The sequence below is a fragment of the Protopterus annectens genome, chromosome 1.part1 (assembly GCF_019279795.1).
Source record: "Protopterus annectens isolate FY-2018-M chromosome 1.part1, PAN1.0, whole genome shotgun sequence".
Classification (NCBI taxonomy): Eukaryota; Metazoa; Chordata; order Ceratodontiformes; family Protopteridae; genus Protopterus; species Protopterus annectens.
The window spans coordinates 184,854,481-184,879,523 of NC_056726.1; the positions used below are offsets into that span (position 1 = coordinate 184,854,481).

A 25,043-nucleotide genomic window follows, 5' to 3' on the forward strand; every position below is an offset into this window, starting at 1 on the left:
TATTCTTTTTGTTTTCTTGTTGTGTACCCATGTGTGTGTGATGACTTATGAACTAGGCTACTGTTTTTATGATTAAAAAAAATGATTTCTTTTATTGTATTGTGCTCCTTATACTTAAGCAGCAATGTCAATGTCTTTAAGTTAATAATCGTGACTTGCAGTCTTTTAACATTGGGTGAATGTCAATTGAAACAACATTGTGTTGTTGATTTTTTGTGTTTTGTTTTGTTTTTTGTTCTTTGTTTTAAACCTTACCCTTTACCAAACTTTTTTTTTGTTTGTTTTTTTGTTTTACTTCAATTTTGCTCAAGAAGCGCTGGTTCCGTCGTGTTGTTTCCTGTGGTTCTTGACTTGCAGAATGCATTAACTCTTGTAACTCTATTTTCTGCACAAGTAGGAAAGGAAGATATTTTTTTGTTTGAGGAGTTCCATGGTATGTTGCTGATATTTCAGCATATGGAACTGACAATTTAGTACTCTAATAGCAAGGGTATCAGAGGTGTATACTTTTTTACCCCATCTGTCTAATGCTTGAGAATCCATATCTGAGGGGGTGGGATTCTTAGCAGAAGTTGCTTTAATTCCTTTAGGTCCCTGAGAGATAACCTCGGGGTCAGCAGTTGGAGTTTTGAATAGTAATGTGTGAGAGTCAGGGACTCTATAGTACCTGTCTGGTTTCCTGGGAGCAGGAGGGAGGGTGTCAGGAGTTAAAATGGATTCCATAAAAACATCATCCACAACAGAAGGAATGGCCAGAGGTCTGTGCTGTGGAAGATTTAGGAATTCTCTGAGTTTTTTTGTCTGAGGGTAGTCCTGACATTCCCACTGGAAATGTTCCCTTAAGGTATATGTAGGGTTTCCCCAAAGGAAAAGTCCTCAGGTGGAGAGGCTAAAGGGATGGACTCCTCTGCATCAGAATCCTCATAAGCTAAGAGGGGTTGCATATCTTCACAATCAGATGCATCAGAATCATCTGACTCCTGTTCAGATAAAACTACTGGGGACAAATCTCTTTCTTTTGGAATGGGTAGCCTGGCTTCCCCTGAATAAGCATTATGAGGTCTTCTGCCATTTTAAGCATCTGAGAATGAGGCAAGGAAGCAGGTGCCTGAGATTGGGTCGTCGGTTTCTTGGGTGTGGTTCATACCCTGGGCCTTAGAAACTCAGTAGTTTTCGAAAGAATGGTAGACGTGAAGGAAGTCTTCGGTCTGTGTCGAGACTCGGTAGTGCGAAGTACTTCCTCAGAAGCCAGTCCCTGCTCAGCAGTCACAACCCATCCAAGTTAGAGACACCTGCAGGATCCTTAGTCGATGAAGTCTCTCGCTGTATACCAGACTCAGAAAGGGTCCCGATAGCGGCCTGCGAATCCACAGAAGCGGGCATCAGGGGCTGCGAAAGCACCTCACTGAGGACCGGAGAACTGATGACTAGCTTAACGAAAGTGTCATCAGCAGTTTTGGACCTGTGCAGTCTGTCTCTGTCTTTATCTTTACGTTTTTTCGGAAGATCTGCTGTCGGATGGCTTACCGAAGCCGTATCGGAATTCGTGGACTAACAGCGAAAATATCTAGCTACAATAAGGGCCTGACAACATATAGTTCTGGTGTTGAACAGAGCACAAAAGTGACAGCTGGTGACATCATGGTCTGGGCCTAAGCAAGTGATGCATTAGGAATGAAAATCTCATTGTGGTATTTGCTTTCCACAGGCAAGACAATTGTTAACTTTTTCTGACATCGGTTAGAGCAAGAAAAAAGGATCCCCAATGGGGTCATTAGCTTTAGAAGACTTCAACTTCAATTTCGGAAACGAAAAACTCAGGCAGCGGCCCACTGGCAGTCGTGCGAACTGCTTCGGGCTCCTCAGCAAGAAAGACTGATGTAATGGCGTCAGCTGCCTTAATTTATAACATTAATGACCTGACGTCAGTCCTGGAGCAACGGCAGCCGACGCAGAAATACTAAGCCTCTGGTATTCGGGCTGACTGAGGGCTACCCTGGCAGGGATAACCCAAATGTGATGACTGCAACAGTGAAACACAAAACATCTGCTCCTAGAAAGGTCACCATACTGCAGGGCTAGAATGTGACTTCTGAAGGCGTAATGAGAACTTCACCTTGGTGTAGTAGTCCAAGCTGCTTGAGTAGTTCCTACAAAATTTTGGAAGGGGGACAAGCAAAAAGTGTTTGCCTGCCTGAGTGAGCTTAAAGATTTTTTCAGTTGAGGGTTCAGTGAGGAAATCCTTTTCAAGAGGGGCATCCAGGATCTCAGTTTTAACAAGCAAGGATATGGGTTATTCCCACAGCCAAGCATGCCTCCTGAAAAGACCCCATAAGGCAGATGCATTACTGAATGCATTCAAAGCACAAAAGCCACATTTTAAAGAATGCTTGGCAACTTGGGAGCTAGCAATGCATATGCTTAGTACTTCCTTTTGGACAGCTTTCTCTTTAATCCCCTTTGCTTTTTATTTTAATTTGATCCAGGAGAGATTCCTGGTATTTAGTCATATGAAACTGACAGTTCAGAACTTTCATGGCCAGAGTAGCGTAAGTGTATGGTTTTTCCCAAAGCAGTCAAGAGCACTGCCTTCCTCTTTATGAGGGAGTTCCTGGATAAACACCCAGTGAACTGCTTAGAATCTGAAAAGACCACTCCTGGATCCTGAACAGGTTCTTACAGAAGTGCTTGTAGGGGGCTCACACTCTGTAGAAATAAGGTTTTCTGGGGGCAGGGGAATGGTAGTCCAGCTGCAAGAAAATCATCATCTAGTTTCATTGGGTCCTGAGAAGGAGCTAAAGGCTGGCACAGGAAAACCAAAATACTACATGAACTTTTTCTTGGACTAAAGATATTTCTAAGCCACACAGTTAAAGGTCTCTTTCATTCTACACAAAATGTCCCCAAAAGAAAGTTCCTCAAGTGGTAAAGTTGAGACTAAAGTATCTTTAGATTCAGAACTGGGTTAAGACCCAGGCAAAAGCAGCTCATCATGCCAAGTGTTCTTTTTCAAAGTCTGAAGAATCAGACATCTACTATGGTGGGGTGGGCGTCTCTTTCTCTTAAACAGAAGAGATTACAGCAGAAAGGATCTTTTTATGGTAATACTGTCCGGATCTCATAAGATCCTCAGGCAGTCAGAGCAAGTCCTGCGAGTCGATCAGAGAGGGACAAGTTTTAATCCCATACAGCGGAGAATGGGACAAACCAACAACAGCCTATCTTCAAAGGTTTTGCCCAGTGTTTGGGGGTGACCCAAGACAAATCAGCCAGCAACTGGATTAGGTCTCCAGGCACCTCCTCCACAAATGATAATTAAGGGTGCGCTCTACCCTCAGTAGCCAAAATCTTGGCAGCGGAAGCTGGTGTCTGTGCAGCGGCTCTACAGCAGACCAATGCTGAAGCTGCTCAGCTCAAACAAGTCATACAGCAGCACTTAGCATGGCAGCCTCCCTACAGGTCTCATGAGAAGCCTCGGCAATGAAGGATGTTCTCAGAAGGGGATGCACGAGCACCTTGCCTCCTTCAACTATACTAACCTGGGAGTGCTGATGAACCAGAAATTATGTTGTTGTTTTAACACTACTATCCTTCAGACACTTCTCCTTCCTTTTGCTCGTGTTATATGGAGGGACAGGCCTAGGCCAAGAAAGTTACCTTTTCTGTTCTAAGTATCTTTCTGATGACTCAACGCTATGTTTAATCGCCACATATTTGAAAAAAGGACAAGAGGACAAACTGTGCTCTGGGCCCACCCAAAATAAACAAAGTGAGTTAAGGGAATTTGTCTTCCACACTCGATCACTTTTTCTGACACCTACAGAAATCCAAAACAGTTTGCCAAAAAAAAAAAAAAAAAAAAAAAAAAAAACTTCCCCAATAAAGTACTTGTCTGAAATCTCTAGCTTCAGGATTAACCAACATACTGAGCTTGCAGTAGCACTGAAGTCTGATGGCAAGAAAGAACTAAAGATGGAACAAGATGACAAACCCTCACAGTACTTAGACATCCTGACGTTGGAAGGCTGTGTGCACTAGACTGTGGAGGATTTGTCCAGCCTAGGGGTTCTGCAAGGTAAGAAATACAAAGAGTTATTACTGCAACTATGAAGAACATTGCAAATTATTCTAACTTTATTCATTTTAGATAACCTGATAAATCTTTTGAATGTTACTAGTTCAAACAATTCAATTTTTTTGTCTGGTTAATCCATGCATTGACTTTCAACAGACTTCATATATTCCACCACCACCATCATCCACAACCTCTGTCACATTTTTGCACATACGGTCAGGGAGTCACATCAACACTAACAACCATCTAAACCAAAGGTTTACACCACTGGCTGGCTAGCCCTGACGCAGTTCTTCCACACCACACATACATACACCTATGGCCAATTTAGTGTGTCCAATCCACCGACTGCAGTCTTTGGAATGCAGCAGGAAACCCGGGCACCATGAGGAAACCCACACAAACACATACATATTCCAGTACTTGTGAAATAATTCTTTTGCAAGTCATTCATAATGCTAACATCCAAATCTTTCTTTATACAAGTATTTATATACTTATCAGATTTGGATCATAAATCAGGAAAAATAACATGGAGAAACCAGACATGAAGATGAGAGTACAGCATACTAATTCATAAAACTGTGAGCTAAAATGCTGTGAAACACTATCTGTTCAGCATAAGAGAAAGCTTGTTAAAGAGGGACATTTCTTACTAACAAGACTGACTGAAAATGGAAACAAAAGCTACAATCACTTGATCTTCTTACCTGCACATTAAGGTGAAGTTTTTTCAATCTTTTAATCAATGTTTCTCTATTGCAGGGTACAAAGGCTTCCAGATGTGAGTAGACTCCATCACTAAGTGAAGGGTTCAGCTCCTGCAGCTGCAGTTCAATACTGCCAAAAAAGAAACAACTGATCAATAAGTCCAAAAATAACATCAGTGCTCTAGCATTCAAATTGTCCATAGGTGGCTGAAGTTATGGCCAAAAAGAGGTGCTCACATAGTGTCTAGGTCACAGGCCAGCAACTCGAAAGATAATCACTCAAAAAATTAACTAACAAACCAAACATTCTAAAAGTCACAATAGATGCCTTTTGGTTAACAAATAAAACCTTAAGAGATTTATGCATACAGATTTTCAGCAACAAGAAAAAAAAAAAAGAAATATTGTTCTTACCATAACATTCCATATGTGTTGCCGATCTTATTCTTGGCTCTTGGGTAGTCGGTTCCAAACCTCTGAACCAGTTCCGCCGGTATACAGCTCGAACCAGCCAAAAATCTCTTGAGTTAAGACTACCCACAATGCCCCTCTCTACATTACTTCAATCGAGTTTGCAGACTTGTAGACAGCCAGATAATAACCAAATATAAACAAGGTATGTCTAAGGTGAACCCTAACAAAGCACCCAGGACAAATGTTCAATCCTCCAGAAATTCACAGGAGGGGAAGGAGGAGGGATGCGAAGAATAGATGAAGACCGACAACACAGATGGAACATTACGGTAAGACAACAACTTTATCTTATGATGTCAATCCTCACCTATTCTTGACTCTTGGGGCACAGTCCCCAGCTACTTTAGATCCTGGCTGGCCCTATGGAAGGATATTCCTGAGAACCACAGAACCAAAGGAAGCTCTTCCCCTGGAGACCAGATCCAATCTGTATTGGGTGATAAAGGTATGTGGAGTAGCGCACATTGCTGCTGCACATATTTCATTCATAGTAGTCTTGGCATGGAAAACAGCTGAAGTGGCCACTGATCTGGAGGAATGTGCTCTCACAGGCACAGGTAACTTGAGATTCTTTTTATTATTTATGTAAGAAATGCAATCTCTTAGCCATTTCGACAAGGTAACTTTGGAAACAGATTTCCCTAAAGTTGGGCCAGAATAGGATACAAACAACTATTCTGATTTCCTAAATTGTTTAGTTCTGCTGAGATAGAAAATTAATTGTCTGTGAACATCCAGCAAATGTAGGCAATATTCACCTTTGTTGGAAAAATTAGGAAAGTAAACAGGCAAGTTTATGGTTTGATTAACATCTGAGACCACCTTTGGAAGAAAGGATGGACTGGTTCTGAGTGAAACTCTATCCTTAAGGAAAACTAAGTAAGAAGGTTTTGAGCTTAAAGCCTGCCTCTCAGAGACTTGTCTTGCAGAAGTTATAGTTATGAAAAAAAGCTTTTTCCATGAAAAAAACTTTAAGTCACATGTCGCTGCTGGGTCAAAAGGAGGAAGCACCAGTGACTAAAGAACAATGGTCAGACCCCATGGGGTAGAAGGTCTTTAAACGGAGGTTTTAAATGCAGGGTTACTTTGAAGAACACTTTACATAATCTATGTGACATTAGAGGAAGCTCCCCGAAACCCTTACAAAGTTAGAAATAGCAGCTAATTGGACTTTAAGTGTGGACACACAAGCCCCTTCATCAAAAAGAATGGCTAGAAATTCTAGAACTTTTTCCAAAGGAGCGAAGGGTAGAGAAAGTTATCGTAAGCCCAGATAGAAACTCTTTTCCACTTACTAAGGTAGCCTCTCCTGGTGGATGGTCCATGGGAAGCCAGTAGAATTTCCCACACTGGGGAAGGTATATCATTATGCCTGGTGACTAGCGGAACTGGAGGAACCAAGCTGTCAGCTTGAGATTTTGAAGGCTGGGGTGCACCAGCCCTGAGGGTGAGACAGCAGGTCTAGAACTGGGTCCAGAATCCATGGGCGGTGAACCATAGGAAGGAGAATCAAATTTGTTGAGGCCAACAGGGTGCAATGAGGATCACTTTACTTCTCAACCTGGCTGCTTTCTTGAGAAAGAGCGGAATTAGAGGGAAGGAGGGAGGCATAGAGGAGACCAGGGGGCCAATCAAGGAGAAGAGCGGCTCTTAGGGCAAAGTAGCTTCTGCACTTCTTTTGGAGTAATGCAAAAAGGTTGCAGTAAGGCTGGCCCCAACTACGAAAAATTTTCCTCATTATTTGGGATTGAGGGACCACTCATGAGGCAGTAGAATGCATCTGTTCAGTTTGTCTGCTATCACATCTGAACTGCCCGCGATGTGCATTGCTATCAGAAAGCAGTTGGAGGAAAATGCCCATTGCCACATTCTGAGGGCTTCTCAACACAGGGAGGTAAAGACTTGGTTCCACCCTGTTTTCTGATGTACCAGACTATGGACATGTTGTCTGACTGAACTGTAATAGTTCCTAAATGGAGGACAGATTGAAAGGCTTGCAATGCTAACAGTACTGCCCTCACCTCCAGGACACTGATATGCATACTGGCCTCTATCGGGGACCAAGTGCCTTGGACTGTCCTTCCCAGATAACGTCCCACCACCACACCATCTGGGAGGCATTCGTGGTCACTATGGCCTAGAGTTGAGAAGGGACAAATAGACAGCCTAAAAGGATTTTATCAGACTCCAACCACCAGGACAGGTCTTTTTTTCAGCGACTGGTGATAAGAATGGGGTAGGTCATTGGATGGGTTAGACTAGAACATTGTGTTGCTAGAAACCAATGTAGTAGCCATATGTGGATTCTCGCTAGTGGGATCAGATTAATGGTCGCTGCCAGGGAACCCAATGCCTGAAGGACTAGCAGCGCTGGAAATTTGTTTCTGCAGAGAATAGGATGTACTTGGGATTTTATCTTCTGTAATCTGTGCTGTGAAAGGAAGCTATACAAGAGAGGATGTTCAGACAAGCTCCTATGAATTCTAGATCTTGAAAGAGGCTTAGCTGAGATTTTGCTTGACTGACTGTGCCCAGGTGCACGAACAAATGCAGAATGAAGCCTATTGCTTGAAGCAGTAGATGCCTGGTAGAAACGGTGATGAACCAGTCATCTAGATATGGAAACACCCAAAATCTGTGCAGTCTCATGTGAGCTGTTACTGCTGCCATACATTTGGTGAACACCCTGGGGGCTATGGTGAGGCCAAAAGGCAGCACTCTGAATTGAAAGTGACTGGCTCCTAGCCGAAAGCGGAGAAACCTTCTAGAGCGGTTGTCCACATTTATGTTGCAATACTCGTCTTGAAGGTCTATAGAGCACATCCAATCATTTTCCTCTAGAAAGGGAAGTACAGACTGAACTGCAACTATCCAGAATTTGGATTGCTGAACAAATTTGTTTAGAAGGCTGAGATCCAGAATTAGTCTCCAATCCCCTGTCTTTTCTGGCACTAAAAAGAACCTTGAGTAAAATCCAGATCCTATCGTCTGGTGGGACTTCTTGGATGACTCTTTTCTAGCAGCTTTTGGACTTCTAAGGCTGCTTGTTCCCTCTGACTGGGTGGAACATCGGGGAGCCTTGTTAGAGATCTTGGATAAAGAATGAAGGTGATAAGAGTAACCTCTGGTGATAATTCTCTGTACCCAAGCATCTGTGGTTATCTGTCACCAGGCTCCACAAAATCTTCCCCTGACCACTTCCAGAGATAAGCAATCGGGCCACCTTTCAGGAGTGCTGGCAGAGAAAGAATCTATGGAACCCTGATTCCATGGGCCACCTCTGCCTCAAGGTTGGCGGTTTCCATTAGAGCTCCCCCTCTGTCCCGAGGGGAGCCTCCATCATGTGTGTCCTGGAAAGGCCCTTCGGACTTTCTGAACCACATCTTTCCACTCCTCTGATTTCTAGAATAGGATCATTGAGGGGCAGAAAAATGTCTCCTCAGTGCAGACAGGGTCTTCCTATCCTTCTCACACCTGGTGAGAGTTTCTCTGACTTTGAGGCCGAACAAAGAAGATCCATCAAAGGGAGCACTTACAAAGGAAGACTTGAATGGCTCTGCAAGCTCACACAGGTGCATCCAGGCATGTTGTTTAACAGCAACATCTGAACCAGCTGACCTGGTCATCCCTTCAGCTGCATGTGCAATGAGCCTCATGGACAAGTTGGAAACAGACTCCAGGGTAGCTAACTGGGAGGCCAATTTCTCTTGGACCCCGGCAGAGACAGCCCCTGCTAGGGTGCCTGATATCTCATTGATCTGATCCCTCTGGAGCCTAGTGAAATGTGCCATAAAATTCAAGGATCTTAAGGCGAAGGTCGATGATGCATAAACGCGCTTTCCAAATCTGTCCATCATCCTAGACTCTCAGTTAGGGGGATGAACAGTGGAACTTTCTCAGCTAGTTCCTTTTTGGTGGCCACCACAGCATCTACTGCTAAACCTTTTGCACAGTGTTAGTAGTCCTCAGGAGCAGAGAGAATCTTATCTGGTCTCTGGGGAATCAGTTCTATGGAGACAGGAGCTTTCTAAGCCCGCTGAGCAATCAGCTTAATGATATAGTCAAGTGAATGGGGTCACCAGAAAGTAGATGGGAGAGAAAGTACAGTTATGTCCATTACCATAAATGTAGATGTTGGAGTGTATTCACTGCTGCAGTCATCACATATGGGTTATCTGCCTGCAGGTAGCCCTCAACCGTCCTGAATACCAGAGTCTTGGGATTTCCGCGTCACATGCTGTCACTTCTTCCATGACGGCAGGTCGTCAGGGGTACAAAACATGCGGCTGACGCCATTATAATCAGTTTTTCTTGCCCCAGATGTCAGGTGCCCCCCACGATAGGAAATAATTAAATAGTGTGGAACACCCCCAGTAAAAAGCAAATACACACAGTATAAGATATGCCAAACCAAAAAGGATAAGTGAAAACAAAGACATTCAGGGGGCTGGAGGGAGGGTAACCAGGACTGCAACAGTGAATACACTAGGACATCTATATTTACGGTAATTGTACACAACTGTACCATGTTCTTCGTGTTTCACTGTTGCAGTCATCACATTTAGGTTGATTCCCAAAGCTAAGGAAGGGTGGAGGTAGATTTAAGAAGCATTAAGGCTGGCAATCAGGCCCTGTAAGACTACTATGGCAAATCCAGCTATGGATTTAGAAAAGATAAGCAAGTGGTAATGCTTGGTGGAAGTATGTACAGAGCTCCACAGCTGCAGCATCCAGGATGTCCCTGGTAGGGACTCCTCTGAGAAATACAGTAGTAGATGCAGCCCTAGTGGAATGTGTTCTTATCCCCTGTAGGGGAGGTTTTCCATGGTGCTTGTAGTAGAAATGGATGCAGTGTGTTATCCACTTAGAAATGGTTTGCTTTGAAATGGCCTTGCCCTCTGCCCCTGCAGCAAAGCTGACTAGCAGCTAGACAGATTTTCTGAGAGGCTTAGTCCTGTCCAAATATAATCTAAGCTGTCTGTACACGTGCAGAGAATGCAGTATCCGTTCCCCTTTATTACGAGGATTAGGAAAAAAACTAGGCAAATGAATGGACTGGTTTAAAGCCACAGTAGACACCACTTTGGACATAAAAGATGGGTTAGTCCTGAGGGGAAACCCTGTCCACATGGAAGACAATGAAGGGTTCCACTGCCATAAGGGCCTGCAGTTCAGACACCCTTCTTGCTGAAGTGATGGCTAGAGGTAACGCTGTATTCCAAGAGAGGAATTTTAACTTTGCTGTAACAGCTGGTTCAAAGGGGGGGGGGGAGTAAGTTTTTCCAATACAAAGTTAAGGTCTCAGGCTGGAGTGGGAGCTCTCCTGGGGAGGGTCTTAAATTTTTGGCCCCTCTAAGGAACTGTTTTACCAGAGGATGAGTGAAGAGGGGTGGCTGAGTATTATAATGAGCTGAGATGGCTGAGGCACAAATCTTAATTGAAGAGAAGGATAGGCTCTTGTGGAGCATTTCTGTTAAGTAATCTAGTATATGAGGTAAGCTGGGCACAGTTGTGCCCATCCCCTGAGACTGGCTCCAGGAACAGTATCTTTTCCGCTTTTCTGAATAGGATTTTTTAGTACTAGGCCTCCTTCCCTCAAGAATGACATCCAGCACCTGCTTACTGAGGGATGCTAGAGGTGAGCTCAGGCGATTAGCCAGGCTCTAAGGTTCAGGATATGAAGCTGAGGGTGCAGAATATGGCCCACCTGCTGGGACAGCAGGGAAGGGGTCTGAGGCAGGTGCCATGGTTGTAGCACTGTCAGACTGCAGAAAAGAGGGCACCAGTGCTGGTGTGGCCAGTCTCATGCAATCAGGATTGCCCTTAGCTTGTCCTGTTTGATCTTTAGAAGAACCTTCGAGAGGAGAGGCAGAGGGGGAAAGGCACAGACTGAGAAGCTTTCCCAGGTAAAGGACAGGGCATCCACTTTCCAAGCTTGAATGTGGGGAGTTCTGGTGCAGTATTTGCTCAAATGATAGTTCTGAGGGGAGGCAAACAGGTCCACCTCTGGTGTCCCCTATCTGTTCCTCAAAAGCTTGAATATTTTGGGTTCCAGTTTCCATTCGTGTAGGTCCATAAGATTTCTGCTTAAGTCTGCCAGTGAATTTAGTTTGCCTGGCAGGAATTGAGCTTGTAGGTGTACTTGGTTGCTCAAGACTGTGTTCCACAGAGCCATGGCTAATCTGCAGAGTGGGTAGGAATGGGTTCCTCCCTGCTTGTTTATGTACCACATAACTGTGGTGTTGTCTGTCCATACCAATAGTTGTCCTGGAAGAATGAGGTCTTTAAAGGCTGTCAGAGCATTCTGTACAGTTAAGATTTCTTTTTGATTAATACGCAGGTGCATCTGCTTTGGGTTCCATTTGCCCTGAATGCACTTATCCTGCAATGTGAGCCCCCCATGCATAGTCTGATGTGTGTCTGTTGTTAGGGTTTGGGCGGCAGGGGATAGAGTGAAAGGGAGTCCCTTGTTGTGGTTGCAGGCCTCTGCCCACCAAAAGAACTCTGCCCTTAAACAAGGAATTATTGTTTCAAGGTCCTGAGAATGTTGACACACTACACTTTTTTAGATACCATTGAGGTTTCCTCATATGCAGTCTTGCATATGGAATTAACAGAATGCAAGAGGCCATGAACCCCAGAGCTTGCAGTATTTTCCTTGCAGACAGCTGGGTTTTTCTGGCCAGTAGGTTGAAGTAGGTTGTCAAATAAATTTGTTTTTCAGAAGTTATGAATGCCATCTGGGAAGCTGTGTTCAAGCTTGCTCCCAGGAATACAATTTTGTTGGCAGGGTACTAGGTGTGATTTCATTTCATTGATGGTGTACCCCAGTAAAGTTAGAAGTCTCTTTACAAATGCCAGATGCTGTAATATGAAGTCCTGACATTCCAACTGAATCAGGCAATCGTCCAAGTATGGGTAAATCTGAATTCTTCTCTGCCTGCAAAAGGCAATGGCTGGAGCTAGACACTTTGTGAATACCCTGGGTGCAGTAGACAAGCCAAAGGGAAGTGCATAGAGCCTGCCCTGAAGCGTAGGTATTTCCTGCAAGATTCCCTTATGGGGATGTGCAGGTAAACTTCTTTTAAGTCTAGGGCTGCCAGCCAGGAATCCTTGGCTAGCATAGGAAGCAGCTGTTGGAGAGTTAGCATTTTGAATTTTGGAACCACCAGAAAGGTGTTGGGAATAGACAAATCCAGGATAGGACGCCAAGAGTTTTCTTTTCTGGGAACCAGGAACATTCTTGAATAAAAGCCTTGTCCCCTTTGTTCTGCTGGGACAGGTTGAATAGCCTTGATGCTAAGGAGAGAGAGCGCTTGCTTTTGGGCCTCCGCCCACTGGTTTGGGGGGAGATCTGGGCATCTACTTAGTCAGTGGAAGTGGAATCTGTATCCTAGGGAAACAATGTTCAAAACCCACATGTCTTGGGTAATGTATTCCCAGTTTTTTGCATGCAGGGCGAGCTTTCCTCCTAAAGGTGCAAGTAGTTGATCAAGGCTGGGAGGAGTTAAGGATAAGTCATTGTGCAATTTTACCATAGGGGGCTAGCTTACTACTCCCTGCTTTGGACGTGGGAGCACCACACTGCTTAGATCTGTGCATAACCTGAGACTGAAGTCTTGGTAGTCTGCTGCCTCTGGGTTTGGAGTGAGGGCCTAGAAGGGACTGGAAAGGACCAGTTCTTTGAAGGCAAATGTCTACTGAATCTAGGTGGCTGTACATGTAAGAAATTTTTAACAGTTTGCATAGATTTAGCTTTTTCCTCCATCCTTTTGAGGACGACTTCTGCTTTATTGCCAAATAGGCACTCTTGGTTTAAGGGTGCATCCACTAATTTTGCTTTTACATGATCTGGCAAGTTTTGTTCCTTAAGCCAAGCATGCCTTCTAAGTACAGACCCAGTGACAGCATCACTGCAAGATGCTTCTAAAGCATCAAAACCACACTGCAAAGTATGTTTACCAACTTGGTCATCAGAATGCATAAACTCTTGTAAATCTGTGTGTTCTGCACAGTCAGGAATCAACATCATTTTCTGTTTAATTAGTCCCATAATATGCTGTTGATACTATATAAAACTGGCAATTTAAAGCCCTAATGGCCAGAGTAGCAGAGGTGTATACCTTTTCACCCCATCTGTCTAAAGCCCTAGAATCCCTGTCAAAAGGGGTAGGATTTTGGGCAGTAGTAGCCTTAATGCCCTTTTTTTCCTTGGGAAATGGTCTCTGGATCCGCAGTAGGATTCTTGAAAAGGAATTTGTGAGACGCAGGTACTCTATAGTACCTATCAGGTTTCCTAGGAGCTGGAGGCAAAGTATCCGGGGTAAGGCTGGATTTCAAGAAATCATCATCTACAATCTCCAGAAATACAGTTGTGTACACTTACCATAAATGTAGATGTTTGAGTGTATTCACTGTTGCAGTCATTACATTTGGGATATCTGCTTGCAGGTAGCCCTCACTTGACCTGATTAACAAAGTCTTGGGTCCTGTGTCGGTTGCTGCCCCTTCTTCCATGATGTCAGGGGTATAAAACATGCAGCTGATGCCATTACATCAGTTTTTTTTTTTTTGCCCCAGATGTCAGGTGCCCTCCTAATGGGAAGCAATTAAATATAAAAGTAAAGATATACCTCCAACAAAAAAGCAAATACACCAAAAACGCTTTTAAGCATAGTAAAGGAAAGTAGAGGTATAGTCAAAAGAAATTAGGGGGCAGGAGGGAGGGTAACCACGACTACAACAGTGAATACACTCGAACATCTACATTTATGGTAAGTGTACACAACTGTGCTATATTCTTTGTGTTTCACTGTTGCAGTCATTACATTTGGGTAGATTCCCAAAGCTATGGTTGGGAGGAGGAATTTAGACAGCATTAGGGCCAGCTATAAGGCCCTGCAAGACTGTAGTGGCAAAGCCAGCTCTGGGTTTAGAGAAAAATGGCAAATGATAATGCTTGGTGAAAGTATGTACAAAACTCCAGGTAGCAGCTTCTAGGATGTCCCTGGTAGGGACGCCTCTGATAAAGGCTGTAGAGGTAGATGTGGCCCTGGTGGAGTGAGGTCTGATACCTGGGGGATAGGTTTTCAATGGTGCTTACAGCAGAAATGAATGCAATGGCTTATCCATTTCGAAATAGTTGGCTTTGAAATAGCCTTCCCCTCTGTCCCTGCAACAAATGCCACCAGCAGTTGTTCAGATTTTCTTTGAGGTTTAGTCCTGTCCAAGTACAATCTAAGTTGCCTGCGCACATCTAAGGAATGCAGTATCCATTCCCCTTTATTCTGTGGATTGGGAAAGAAGGTTGACAAATGAATGGACTGATTAAGAGCAACACTGGATACCACCTTGGGCATGAAGGATGGATTGGTTATGAGGGACACCCTGTCCGCATGAAAGATGATGAAAGGCTCCACTGCCATAAGGGCCTGTAATTCAGATACCCTTCTAGCTGAAGTGACTGCTAAAAGGAAAGCTGTTTTCCAAGAAAAAGACAGCTCTTGTGAAGCATCTCAGTTGTATTGTAAAATATGAGGTAAATTGGGCGCTGCTGTGCTCATCCATTGAGACTGGTTCCAGGCACAGAATCTTTTCCATTTTTCAGCATAAGGTTTTCTAGTACTAGGCCTCCTTGCCTCTAAAATGAAATCCATCACAGGTTTGCTGAGGGATGGTAAAGGAGAGATTAAGTAATTAGCCAGGCTGCATTTTCAGTGTTAGAAGCTGAGGGTGCAGAATCTGGTTCTCCTGCTGTGACAGCAGGGAAGGAGTCTGAGGCAGGTGCCATGGAGATAACGGTGACACACTGCGCAGGAGGGGGTACCAGTGTTGGCGCGGCCAGTCTGGAGCAATCAAAATCATTCTTGGTTTGTCCGGTTTGATTTTTTAGTAGTACTTTGGAGAGCAGAGTCAGAGGGGGGAAGGCATAGACTGACGGGCTTTTCCAGCTGAAGGACAGAGCATCCACTTTCCAGGCTTGTTTGTGGGGAGTCCTTGTGCAGAATATGTCCAACTGGTAGTTCTGGGGAGAGGCAAACAGGAATATATCTGGGCTCCCCCATTTGCTTGTCAACATGTTGAAAATCCTTGGTTCCAGTTTCCACTCGTTTGGGTCCATGAGGTTTCTGCTTAGTTCGGCTGCCAGTGTATTTAATTTTCCTGGCAGGAATTGAGCTTGTAGGTGCACTTGGTAGCACGAGGCTGTGTTCCACAATGCCATGGCTAGTCTGCAGAGGGGGTAAGAATGTGTACCCCCTTCTGCTTATTTATGTACCACATAACAGTGGTGTTGCCTGTCTTTATGATTAGTTGTCCTGGAAGAATGTGGTCCTTGAAGGCTGTCAGAGCATTCTGCACAGCTAACATTTCTTTCTGATTGATATGCAGGTGCATTTGACTTGGTTCCATTTGCCCTGAATGCACTTCCCTACCAGGTGAGTCCCCCATGCATAGTCTGATGTGTCTGTTAGGGTTTGGTTGGCAGTGGGCGGTGTGAAAGGTAGTCCCTTGTTTTCGTGGCAGGCCTCTGTCCACCAAAGGAATTCGAAGCATAGGCAAGGTATGATAGGGATCATTGTTTCTAGGTCTTGAGAATGTTGACATCATAAGCTTTTTAGATACCACTGTAGCTTCCTCATATGCAGTCTTGCATATGGAATTAGAAGAATGCAGGAGGCCATGAACCCGAAGGCTTGCAATATTTGTCTTGCAGATAGCAGGGTTTTTGTGGCCACTTGTTTGAAGTAGGTTATCAAATGAATTTGTTTCACTGGCGTGAGGTAAGCCATCTGGAAAGTTGTATTAAAGCTTGCTTCCAAGAATATAATTTGTTGACAGGGTACCAGGTGTGATTTCTTTTCGTTTATGGTGTACCCCAGACAGTTAGAACCCTTTGTACAAAGGCCAGATGATTCAAAAGCATGTCCTGGCATTCTGCCTGAATTAGACAACCATCCAGGTATGGGTATATTTGAATATTTCTTTGCCTGCAAAATGCAATAACTGGAGCTAGGCACTTTGTGAATACCCTTGGGAGCAGTAGATAAGCCAAAGGGCAGTACAGAGAACTGATAGTGTGTGTAGCCTGCTTTGAAGCGTTAAGTATCTTCTGCAAGATTTCCCGATTGGGATGTGCAGGTATGTTTCTTTTAAATCTAGTGCTGCAAACCAGGCATCTTTGCCTAGCATAGGAAGTAATTGGTGATGAGTGAGCATCCTGAATTTTGGAATCTCCAAAAAGGTGTTTACAGTAGACAGGTCCAGGATAGGATGCCATGAATTGTCTTTTCTGGGTACCAGGAGAAGTCTCGAGTAGAAACCTTGTCCTTTTTCCTCTTCTGATACCAGTTGAATAACCCCCATGCTTAAGAGAGAAAGTACTTGTTTTTGGGCCTCTGCCCACTGATTTGGGGGTAGGTCTGGCCACCCGCTTGGTGTTGGCAACATGTGGAAGTGAAATCTGTATCCCTGGGACACTATATTTAAAACCCATTTGTCCTGGGTAATGAGTTTCCAATTCTTTGCATGAAGAGCAATCTTTCCCCCAAAAGGGGCAGTCAGTTGATAAAGTGCGTAGAAATTTTAAAAGAAAGTCATTGAGACAGTTTACCATAGGGAGAGTCTTATTCCCAGATTTGGAAGTGGAGGCCCCCCACTGCTTAGTTATGTGTGTCCCCTGGGACTGAAACCTGGGGTATTTGCTGTGTCTGGGTTTGGCTTGAGAAGACCTGGAAGGGGCTGGAAAGGACCAATTCTTAGAGAGCCAGTGCCTACTAAATCTAGGAGGCTGAACTTGTAAAAAATCTTTAACAGTTTGCAGATTCATCATTTATCTTCCATCTTTTTATGAACTTCCTCAGCCTTGTTGCCAAACAGGCGGTCGTGATTTAAAGAAGCATCCAACAATATAGCTTTAACATGATCAGGCAAAGATTGCTCCTTAAGCCAAGCATGCCTTCTGAGCACAGAACAAGTAACAGCAGCCCTGCAAGAGGCCTCTAATGAATCAAAACCACATTGCAAAGTATGTTTTCCAACTTGTTCAGCAGAATGCATTAAATCCTGTAATTCTTTATTTTCCACACAGTCAGGAATCAACATCATTTTCTGTTTAAGCAGTCCAATAACATGCTGCTGATACTTAAACATATGAAACTGGCAGTTTAAAGCCCTAATGGCCAAGGTTGCAGAAGTGTAAACCTTCTTACCCCATCTATCCAGCGCCCTGGAGTCTCTATCAGAAAGGGTAGGATTTTTAGCAGTAGAAGCCTTAAATGCCCTTGGGCCCCTGTGAAATAGTCTCTGGATCTGCAATAAGATTTTTAAAAAGGAACTTGTGGGACTCAGGAACCCAGTAGTATCTGCCAGGTTTTTTGGGAGCAGGAGGGAGGGAATCAGGGGCCAAACTAGATTCCGAAAAAGCATCAACAATGTCTAGTACAGGAGAATAGCTAAAGGCCTATGCTGAGGTAGGAGAAATAAATCCCTAAGCCTCTTTTTTGAATCAGAAAAATTCTGGCTTTCCCAGTGGAAATGCTCCCTTAGAGTACTGTAAGGTTTCCCCAAAAGAAAAATCCTCAGGAGGGGAAGCAGAGGGAATGGAGTCCTCTGCATCAGAATCTTCATAAGTAGATAAGGGCAAATCCAGATCATCAGAAGAATCAGAATCCTGATCATAAGATTCATTATCAACTTCAGTCCTAGGCCTCTTAGAAGGGGGTTGGCTACCCCTGATTAGAGTTATTAGATCTTCAGCCATCCTTGTCATTTGTTTTTTAGGCATAGAGGTCTTAAGTTTTTGGCTCCTCTGAGGTACTGCCTTAGTAAAGGATGAGAAAAAATAAGTGGCTCTGTATTGTAATGAGCTGAAATGGCTGAGGCATGAATCTTAATTGATGAGAAGGATAGGCCTTTGTTCAGCATCTCAGTTAAGTATTGCAAAATCTGAGGAATATTTGGTACAATCGTGTCCATCCCTTGTGCCTGGTTCCAAGCACAGAATCTCTTCCATTTTTCAGCATAAGATTTTCTGGTACTAGGCCTCCTGGCTTCCAAAATAACATCCATCACCGCTTTAGAAAGAGGGGTATTTTGAATGACTACATTATCCGCCATGCTGCCAGATTTAAGGTCTTGAGTTGGCTGTGCAGGATCTGATTGTTTTGTTGGGACAGTAAGTGAGGAATATGAGGTAATGTCCAGGCTGGGTATTGAGACAGGTTCCTTAGGATTGGGTACCAGTGCTGGCGGGGCCAGTCTGGGGCAATCAGTATCATTTTTGGCTTCTCGTACCTTGGGAAGGAGGGGCAGTGGAGGAAAGGCATATACTGTTAAGTTTTTTCCAGCTGAAAGATAGAGCATCCACTTTCCATGCTTGCTTGTGATAAGCCCTTGTGCAGAAACTCTGTAGTTGGCAGTTGTGAGGGGAGGCAAATAGATCTATGTCCGGGTATCCCCATTTCCCTATTATCATGCTGAAGACTTGTGGATCCAATTTCCACTCGTGGGGATCCAAGAGGTTTCTGCTTAGTTCGTCTGCCAGAGTATTTATCTTTCCTGGCAGGAATTGTGCCTGCAGATGTACTTGGTAAGTCAATGCTGTGTCCCACAAAGCCATGGACAGTCTGCAAAGGGGGTAGAAATGAGTGCCTCCCTGCTTGTTTATGTACCACATGACTGTGGTATTGTCCATCTTTATCAGTAGTTGTCCCGGATGAAGTAGATCCTTGAAGGCTGTCAGGGCATTCTGAACAGCTAGCATCTCTTTTTGATTGATATGTAGATGCATTTGGCTTGTGGACCATGTGCCCTGAATACATCTTCCTGCCATGTGGGCCCCCCCAGGCATAATCTGATGCATCTGTTGTTAATGTCTGCCTGGATGGGGGTAAAGTGAATGGCTGTCCCTTGTTGTGGTGACAGGCCTTTGACCACCATCAAAACTCCTGTTGCAGGCAGGGAATGAGGGTAATTATTGTTTCCAGGCTGTGGCAATGTTGAGTCCAAACACTTTTTAGATACCACTGAAGTTTCCTCATATGCAGTCTTGCATATGGAATTAGCAGAATGCAGGATGCCATGAAACCCAAAGCCTGCAGAATTTTTCTTGCAGATAACTGGGCCTTTGTTGCCAAGAGTTGGAAATAAGTAGTCAGTTGCCTTTGTTTGTCTGGTGTGAGATAAGCCATATGGGCAGTTGTATTTAAGCTTGCACCCAGGAATATTATCTCTTGAGAGGGTACAAATTTTGATTTCTTTTCGTTTACCATGTACCCTAGGCATGCTAGTAATCTTTTTACAAACGCCAGATGCTGTAGTAGAATGTCCTTGTTCTCTGCTTGTATGAGGCAGTCGTCCAAGTAAGGATATATTTGTATTCCTCTTTGTCTGCAAAATGCAATTACTGGAGCCAGGCATTTTGTGAAGACCCTGGGCGCAGTAGATAAGCCAAAGGGCAGTGCAGAGAATTGGTAGTGCATTGAGCCAGCTATGAATCTGAGGTATCTTCTGCATGATTGTCTGATTGGGACATGCAGGTATGCCTCTTTTAGGTCTAAAGTCACAAGCCACGTCTTCTTGCCCAGCATGGGCAGAAGCTGCTGCAGAGTCAACATTTTGAATTTTGGAATATCCAGATATGTGTTTAGAATAGACAGGTCCAGTCTTGATCTCCAGGCTTTGCCCTTTCTGGGCACCAAGAACAGTCTTGAGTAAAACCCTTGTCCCTGCTCTTGCTCTGGTACTTGCTGAATGGCCCTCATGTCCATGAGGGATGAAATTTGCTTTTGTGTCTCTGCCCATTGAATTTTTGGTAGGTCTGGCAAACAGTGAGCCCTTGGCAGGGTATGAAAGCGAAACTTGTAACCTTGTGACACTATGTTCAAGACCCATTTGTCCTGGGTTATCATGTGCCAATTTTGATGAAAAAGTGCTAGTTTTCCCCCTAAAGATGCTGCCAGAAGACAAGTGCTTGGCGCAGGCAGGGGGAAGTCATTGGGACTGTTTCCTATAAGGCTGTGATTTGTCTTCTCCGCTTTTGGAGGTAGAAGCACCCTATTGTTTAGACCTGTATGTGCCTTGGGGCTGGGACCTGCCTATAGGGTGTCTGTATCTGCCCCTTTATGGCCTGTCTGACACTGGAAAGGACCAATACTTTGTAGGCCAGTGTCTGCTAAATCTTGGAGGCTGTACCAGTAAGAAATCCTTGACTGTTTGCATAGATTTTGCTTTGTCCTCCATTTTCTTCAACACCTCCTCTGTTTTAACACCAAACAAGGTATCATGCTGTAATGGACCATCTAATAATTTTGCTTTAACATGATCAGGCAGATTCTGTTCCTTTAACCAAGCATGCCTCCTGATGACAGAACCCGTAACAGCGGCCCTGCAGGAGGCCTCCAGAGAATCAAAACCACATTGCAAAGTATGCTTTCCAACTTGTTCAGCTGCATGCAATAAATCATGCATTTCTTTGTTTTCTGCACATTCAGAATTTATCAACATTTTCTGTTTAAGCAGTGACATAATATATTGCTGATATTTAAGCATATAAAACTGACAATTTAAAGCCCTTATAGCCAAGGTAGCAGACGTGTAAATCTTTTTCCCCATCTGTCCAGTGCCCTAGAATCCCTGTCAGAGGGGGTAGGGTTTTTTGCAGTGGAAGCCTTGACCCCTTTGGGACCCTGAGAGATAGTTTCTGGGTCAGCAGCAGGGTTTTTAAAAAGAAATTTATGTGAATCAGGAACCCTGTAGTATCTGTCTGGCTTAACAGGAGCTGGAGGCAAGGAGTCAGGAGTCAGACTGGACTATGAAAAAACATAATCTACAATGTCTAACACAGGAGGAATAGCAAGGGGCCTGTGCAGAGGCAGTAAAAGAAAGTCTCTGAGCCTTTTCTTAGATTCTGAATAATCTTGGCTCTCCCAGTGGAAATGCTCCCTCATGGTATGCAGAGTTTCCCCAAAAGAATAATCCTCAGGAGGAAAGGCTGAAGCGATAGATTCTTCAGCATCAGAATCTTCATAGGGAGGAAGAGAGTATTCCAAATCAGAAGAGGAATCAGATGAAATGGAAACCTGATCTGAAGATTCATATTCTGTCTCTTGCCTAGGCCTCTTATCAGGAGGGGGATGGGAACCCCTGATCAAAGTAATTAGGTCTTCGGCCATTTTGAGCATCTGTTTTTTAGGCATGGAGGCCTGTCCCTGGGGCTGCTGTACTTGTTTCTTTGTCTTTAAAGGTGCTTTAGTCTTTGCCTTTGAAGCTGAAGTCGTTTTTTACATATAATTGTGTTGGCCTGAAAACACCCTCAGAAGCCAATGCCTGCTTAGTGGCTCCGGACCCATCTGAGGGAATAGTTTCCGAAGTTCCAATACCTTGAGTTTCCAGTGGCCTAGTTGGCTCCACGTGGGAGTCGATAGTGGCCTGCGGCTCTAAAGTAGCGGGCGGCAGGGGCTGCGAAAGCGCCTCACTGAGAACCGGCGACTGGCTTAGAAGAAGCCTCGTCGTCAGTTTTGGACCTTGGATGCTTGTCCTTTTCTTTTTCCTTGTGTTTCTTGTGAATTGTGGTAGTCGGATGGCTATCCGATGACATTTTGTAATTAAATCTTCTGCCAAAATAGTGAAATGCAAAATCGTACTGACGCTTAATAGTGCGTTGGTTAAATCTAGCACAGAACCTACAATTAGCAACATTGTGGTCAGGGCCTAGGCAAGGAATACAGTAGGAATGAAAGTCCTTATGAGGTATTTGCTCCCCACAAGAAATGCAATTATTAACTTTTTCTGAGATCGGTCTGGAGCAAGAAAAAAGTTTCCCCAAAGGGGTACTTAGCTTTAAATGAAGACTTCGGATCTGAAATTCGAACATGAAAATCTCAGGAGTTGGCCGACCGGCACTTGCGAACTGCTTTTGCTTCGGGCACCGTGCGGCAAGAAAGACTGAAGAAAATGGTGTTGGCTGCATCTTTTATACCCCTGGCGCACTGACGTCAAAGAGGAGGCGACAGCAACCGATGCCGGACCTAGACTTTGGAATTCAGGCCAACTGCGGGTAGCCTGCCAGCAGGATAACCCAATTGTAATGACTGCAACAGTGAAACACGATGAACATCCCAAATGTGATGACTGCAACAGTGAAACACAAAGAACACCTAAAGGCTTCCAAGTAAATCAACTCCTCAGAGCTAGGGTCTTTGGGATTCCAGTTACCCCTGTAAGTATCTCAAGAATGTCTCTAAAGGAGGCGTCTTCCAGGGGTGACAGGCGAGAACCCTCCTCATCATCCAAATTAGTGTCCTCAGTGATGGACTCTGCAGGGGAGTGCAGGTGCTTCCTCTTACACTTTTTCATCTGAGAAGGGTCTTCAGTGGGAATGTCTGAAGACTCGGAAGAAGGGTGATCCTTAGCTGGATCTCTTGCAGCCTTGGAGCTTGCTGTCTGGGCGCAGAGATTAGTGGAAGCTCCAGGTAAGAAAGGATCAAGGAATGAAACTCCGGTACAGTAGGAACAACATGAGAGCCCACGGTGGCCAATGCTCTCTTCATAGCCTGGAAGGCAGGCCCCCCCTCCCCCCTCCGAGGAGGGATGGGCGCCCGGAACAGAGAAGGACAAACTCAGAACTGGGGTCACACCCTACCCAGTGAGACCCACCTCCACAGCCAGAGCCAAGGAAGGTCCCCTGCTGCCAGAGTTCCAAGATGTAAGGACGACTCCGAATAAAACAAAGAGATGACTTAAACCCCTTGGGCCCAGCAACAGACCCACAATCTCATGAGTCCATTGGTTCTCAAGGAATGGAGGATGTCAGAGCCAAGTTCGCAACTGAAGACAAAGGGACTGTCAGTGCCGGAGCAATAGGAACTTGAGTGGTCGGAGTGGGGAGTTCTAAGGCCTCCGAGGATGTCATAGGAGGAAGAACTGGTGAAGTGCTGGGAGAAAACATCCCTGTTCCAGATGGAGAGGGATTTGGGAGGAAGGAGAAAGACCCCTAGCCGTTAAGAGCTGATCCACCAACCTCACTACATCTACTTCAGTGATACTCCTTGAGGAGCGAACAGACAATCCAGAGGGAGATTTTGGCCCTTCTATAAAAGGACTAGGCAGCTGACCAAAGAAGGGGTCAATGGAAGGGGAATATTTGTCCTGGGTGCATACACAGAGCTTCAGTTTTCTGCATCAAAGTGGGGATAAGACCTGTTGTGGTGCAGTAGGAGATGTCGACACCGACCGAGAAACTAAAGAAGTCGGTGCCGATGACACTGAAGTGGCTGGTGCCAAGGAAGCAGAAGTCTGTTCTGAAACCTTAACTCATTCACTCCAATGGAGCTCATGATGTTTGCACTGTAAGCTCCAATGGGTGGAGCCTAAGTCTTTTGACAGAATCAAATTATGTCCATACATTTCAAACAAATGTTCATAGCTCTGGAACCATATGGATCATGAAAGAAGTATGAATGGCAAACTGTTCAGCACAAGCTATTTTTATAGTGGTAATATTCTTTAGATTGTAGGTCTTAAACTAAATTTTATAAGTCACAGTAAACACAGTAACTATTACATTTGTAATATTTTGTAAACTTACAATACCTCATCAACCACTCAAGTTACACATATACTATCAGCAGCATTTTATTCATCTAGCTGAGAGCTTTCATATGAGGCTAATGAATTCTGTTACTTTGTTGTTGAAATATTTAGAAAAATGTGAAAATTATCTTTGTAAATTAATATCCTAAAAACAGTTAATGTCTATTTACCTGTACTAGACAGAGGTCAAATATTAATGCAGTTAAGTTTGCCACTGTGTAAACTTTTAAGATGAAATCTTTTAAAATCTTGTACATAGCATGGTTTTGGAATTATTGATGCTAATAGGAGCAAGCAATATTTGACCCCTAGAGGCGACAGTAGGAGTTAACTGCAGTTGCACCTAGAGGCACTTGTTTGTAGTGAGTTAAATCTTGGTTCCAAGGAGGAACCAAAAGAAGAGGACTTGTGTTTTTTGATATCTGTGTCGATGGAGACGTTGGTACCAAATGACTAGTTTTTAAACCAGAGGCCTTTGGAGACTTATCAGCCTTGGATAAAGCTTATTCAAAGGGGTCTTAAGAAGTCCTTTAAGAATAAGTTTATTATGACATTCTACCAAGGCCCTAGTACTGAATTCCTGGCAGATGGAACACTCCAAGTAGAGAGCAATTAAACAATAAACACAGACAGTGTGTGCCTGTCAGAGTTGAGCATTTCTCGCCCACAGTCCTGACACTGCTTAAATCCAGTCATGCCCCTGGATAGAATTCTCTGCCATGTTGATGACTAAAAGAAGAAAGTCAGCAGTTTCACTCACACACACAAAAAGGATAGATAGAAGAAATTTCTACCAGCAATGGTAGAAAAGAACTACCTAACGGTAGAGAGGGAGAGAGACAGAGGAAAGGGACTACCAAAGATGGTATGGGGAAAGTATACCAACTAGTATGGAGAAAAACTCACTCACTCATATATATATATATATATATATATATATATATATATATAAAAAGGAGTGTAAAGAAGAGAAAAATACTACAGTTTAATTAAAAAAGAAAGTACACAGATGAAATGAAATTTTAAAATTTACTTAGCTGCAGGAGGAGAGTCAGCTGATGCGTCTTGCTATCAGAGCAGCAAACAAAATCAGGGGTAATTTAGAGAGGGGCACTGTGGGTAGAGTCTTAGCTTGAGAGATTTTTGACTGGTGCGAGCTGTATAATGGCCAAACCGGTTCCGAGGATTGGAAC

The 25,043-nt window shown here is 44.1% G+C and overlaps 1 protein-coding gene across 4 annotated transcripts in view; it reads right to left on the reverse strand.

The window, feature by feature from the left end:
• UBN2 (ubinuclein 2) overlaps positions 1 to 25,043 on the reverse strand; it is a 2,968,476-nt gene that overhangs the window by 1,731,567 nt on the left and 1,211,866 nt on the right. For all 4 annotated transcript variants that reach the window (XM_044074031.1, XM_044074022.1, XM_044074006.1 and 1 more), the window contains one exon: positions 4,786 to 4,915. In XM_044074031.1, coding sequence (XP_043929966.1) covers positions 4,786 to 4,915 — 130 coding nt within the window. The remainder of the gene's footprint in view (positions 1 to 4,785; positions 4,916 to 25,043) is intronic.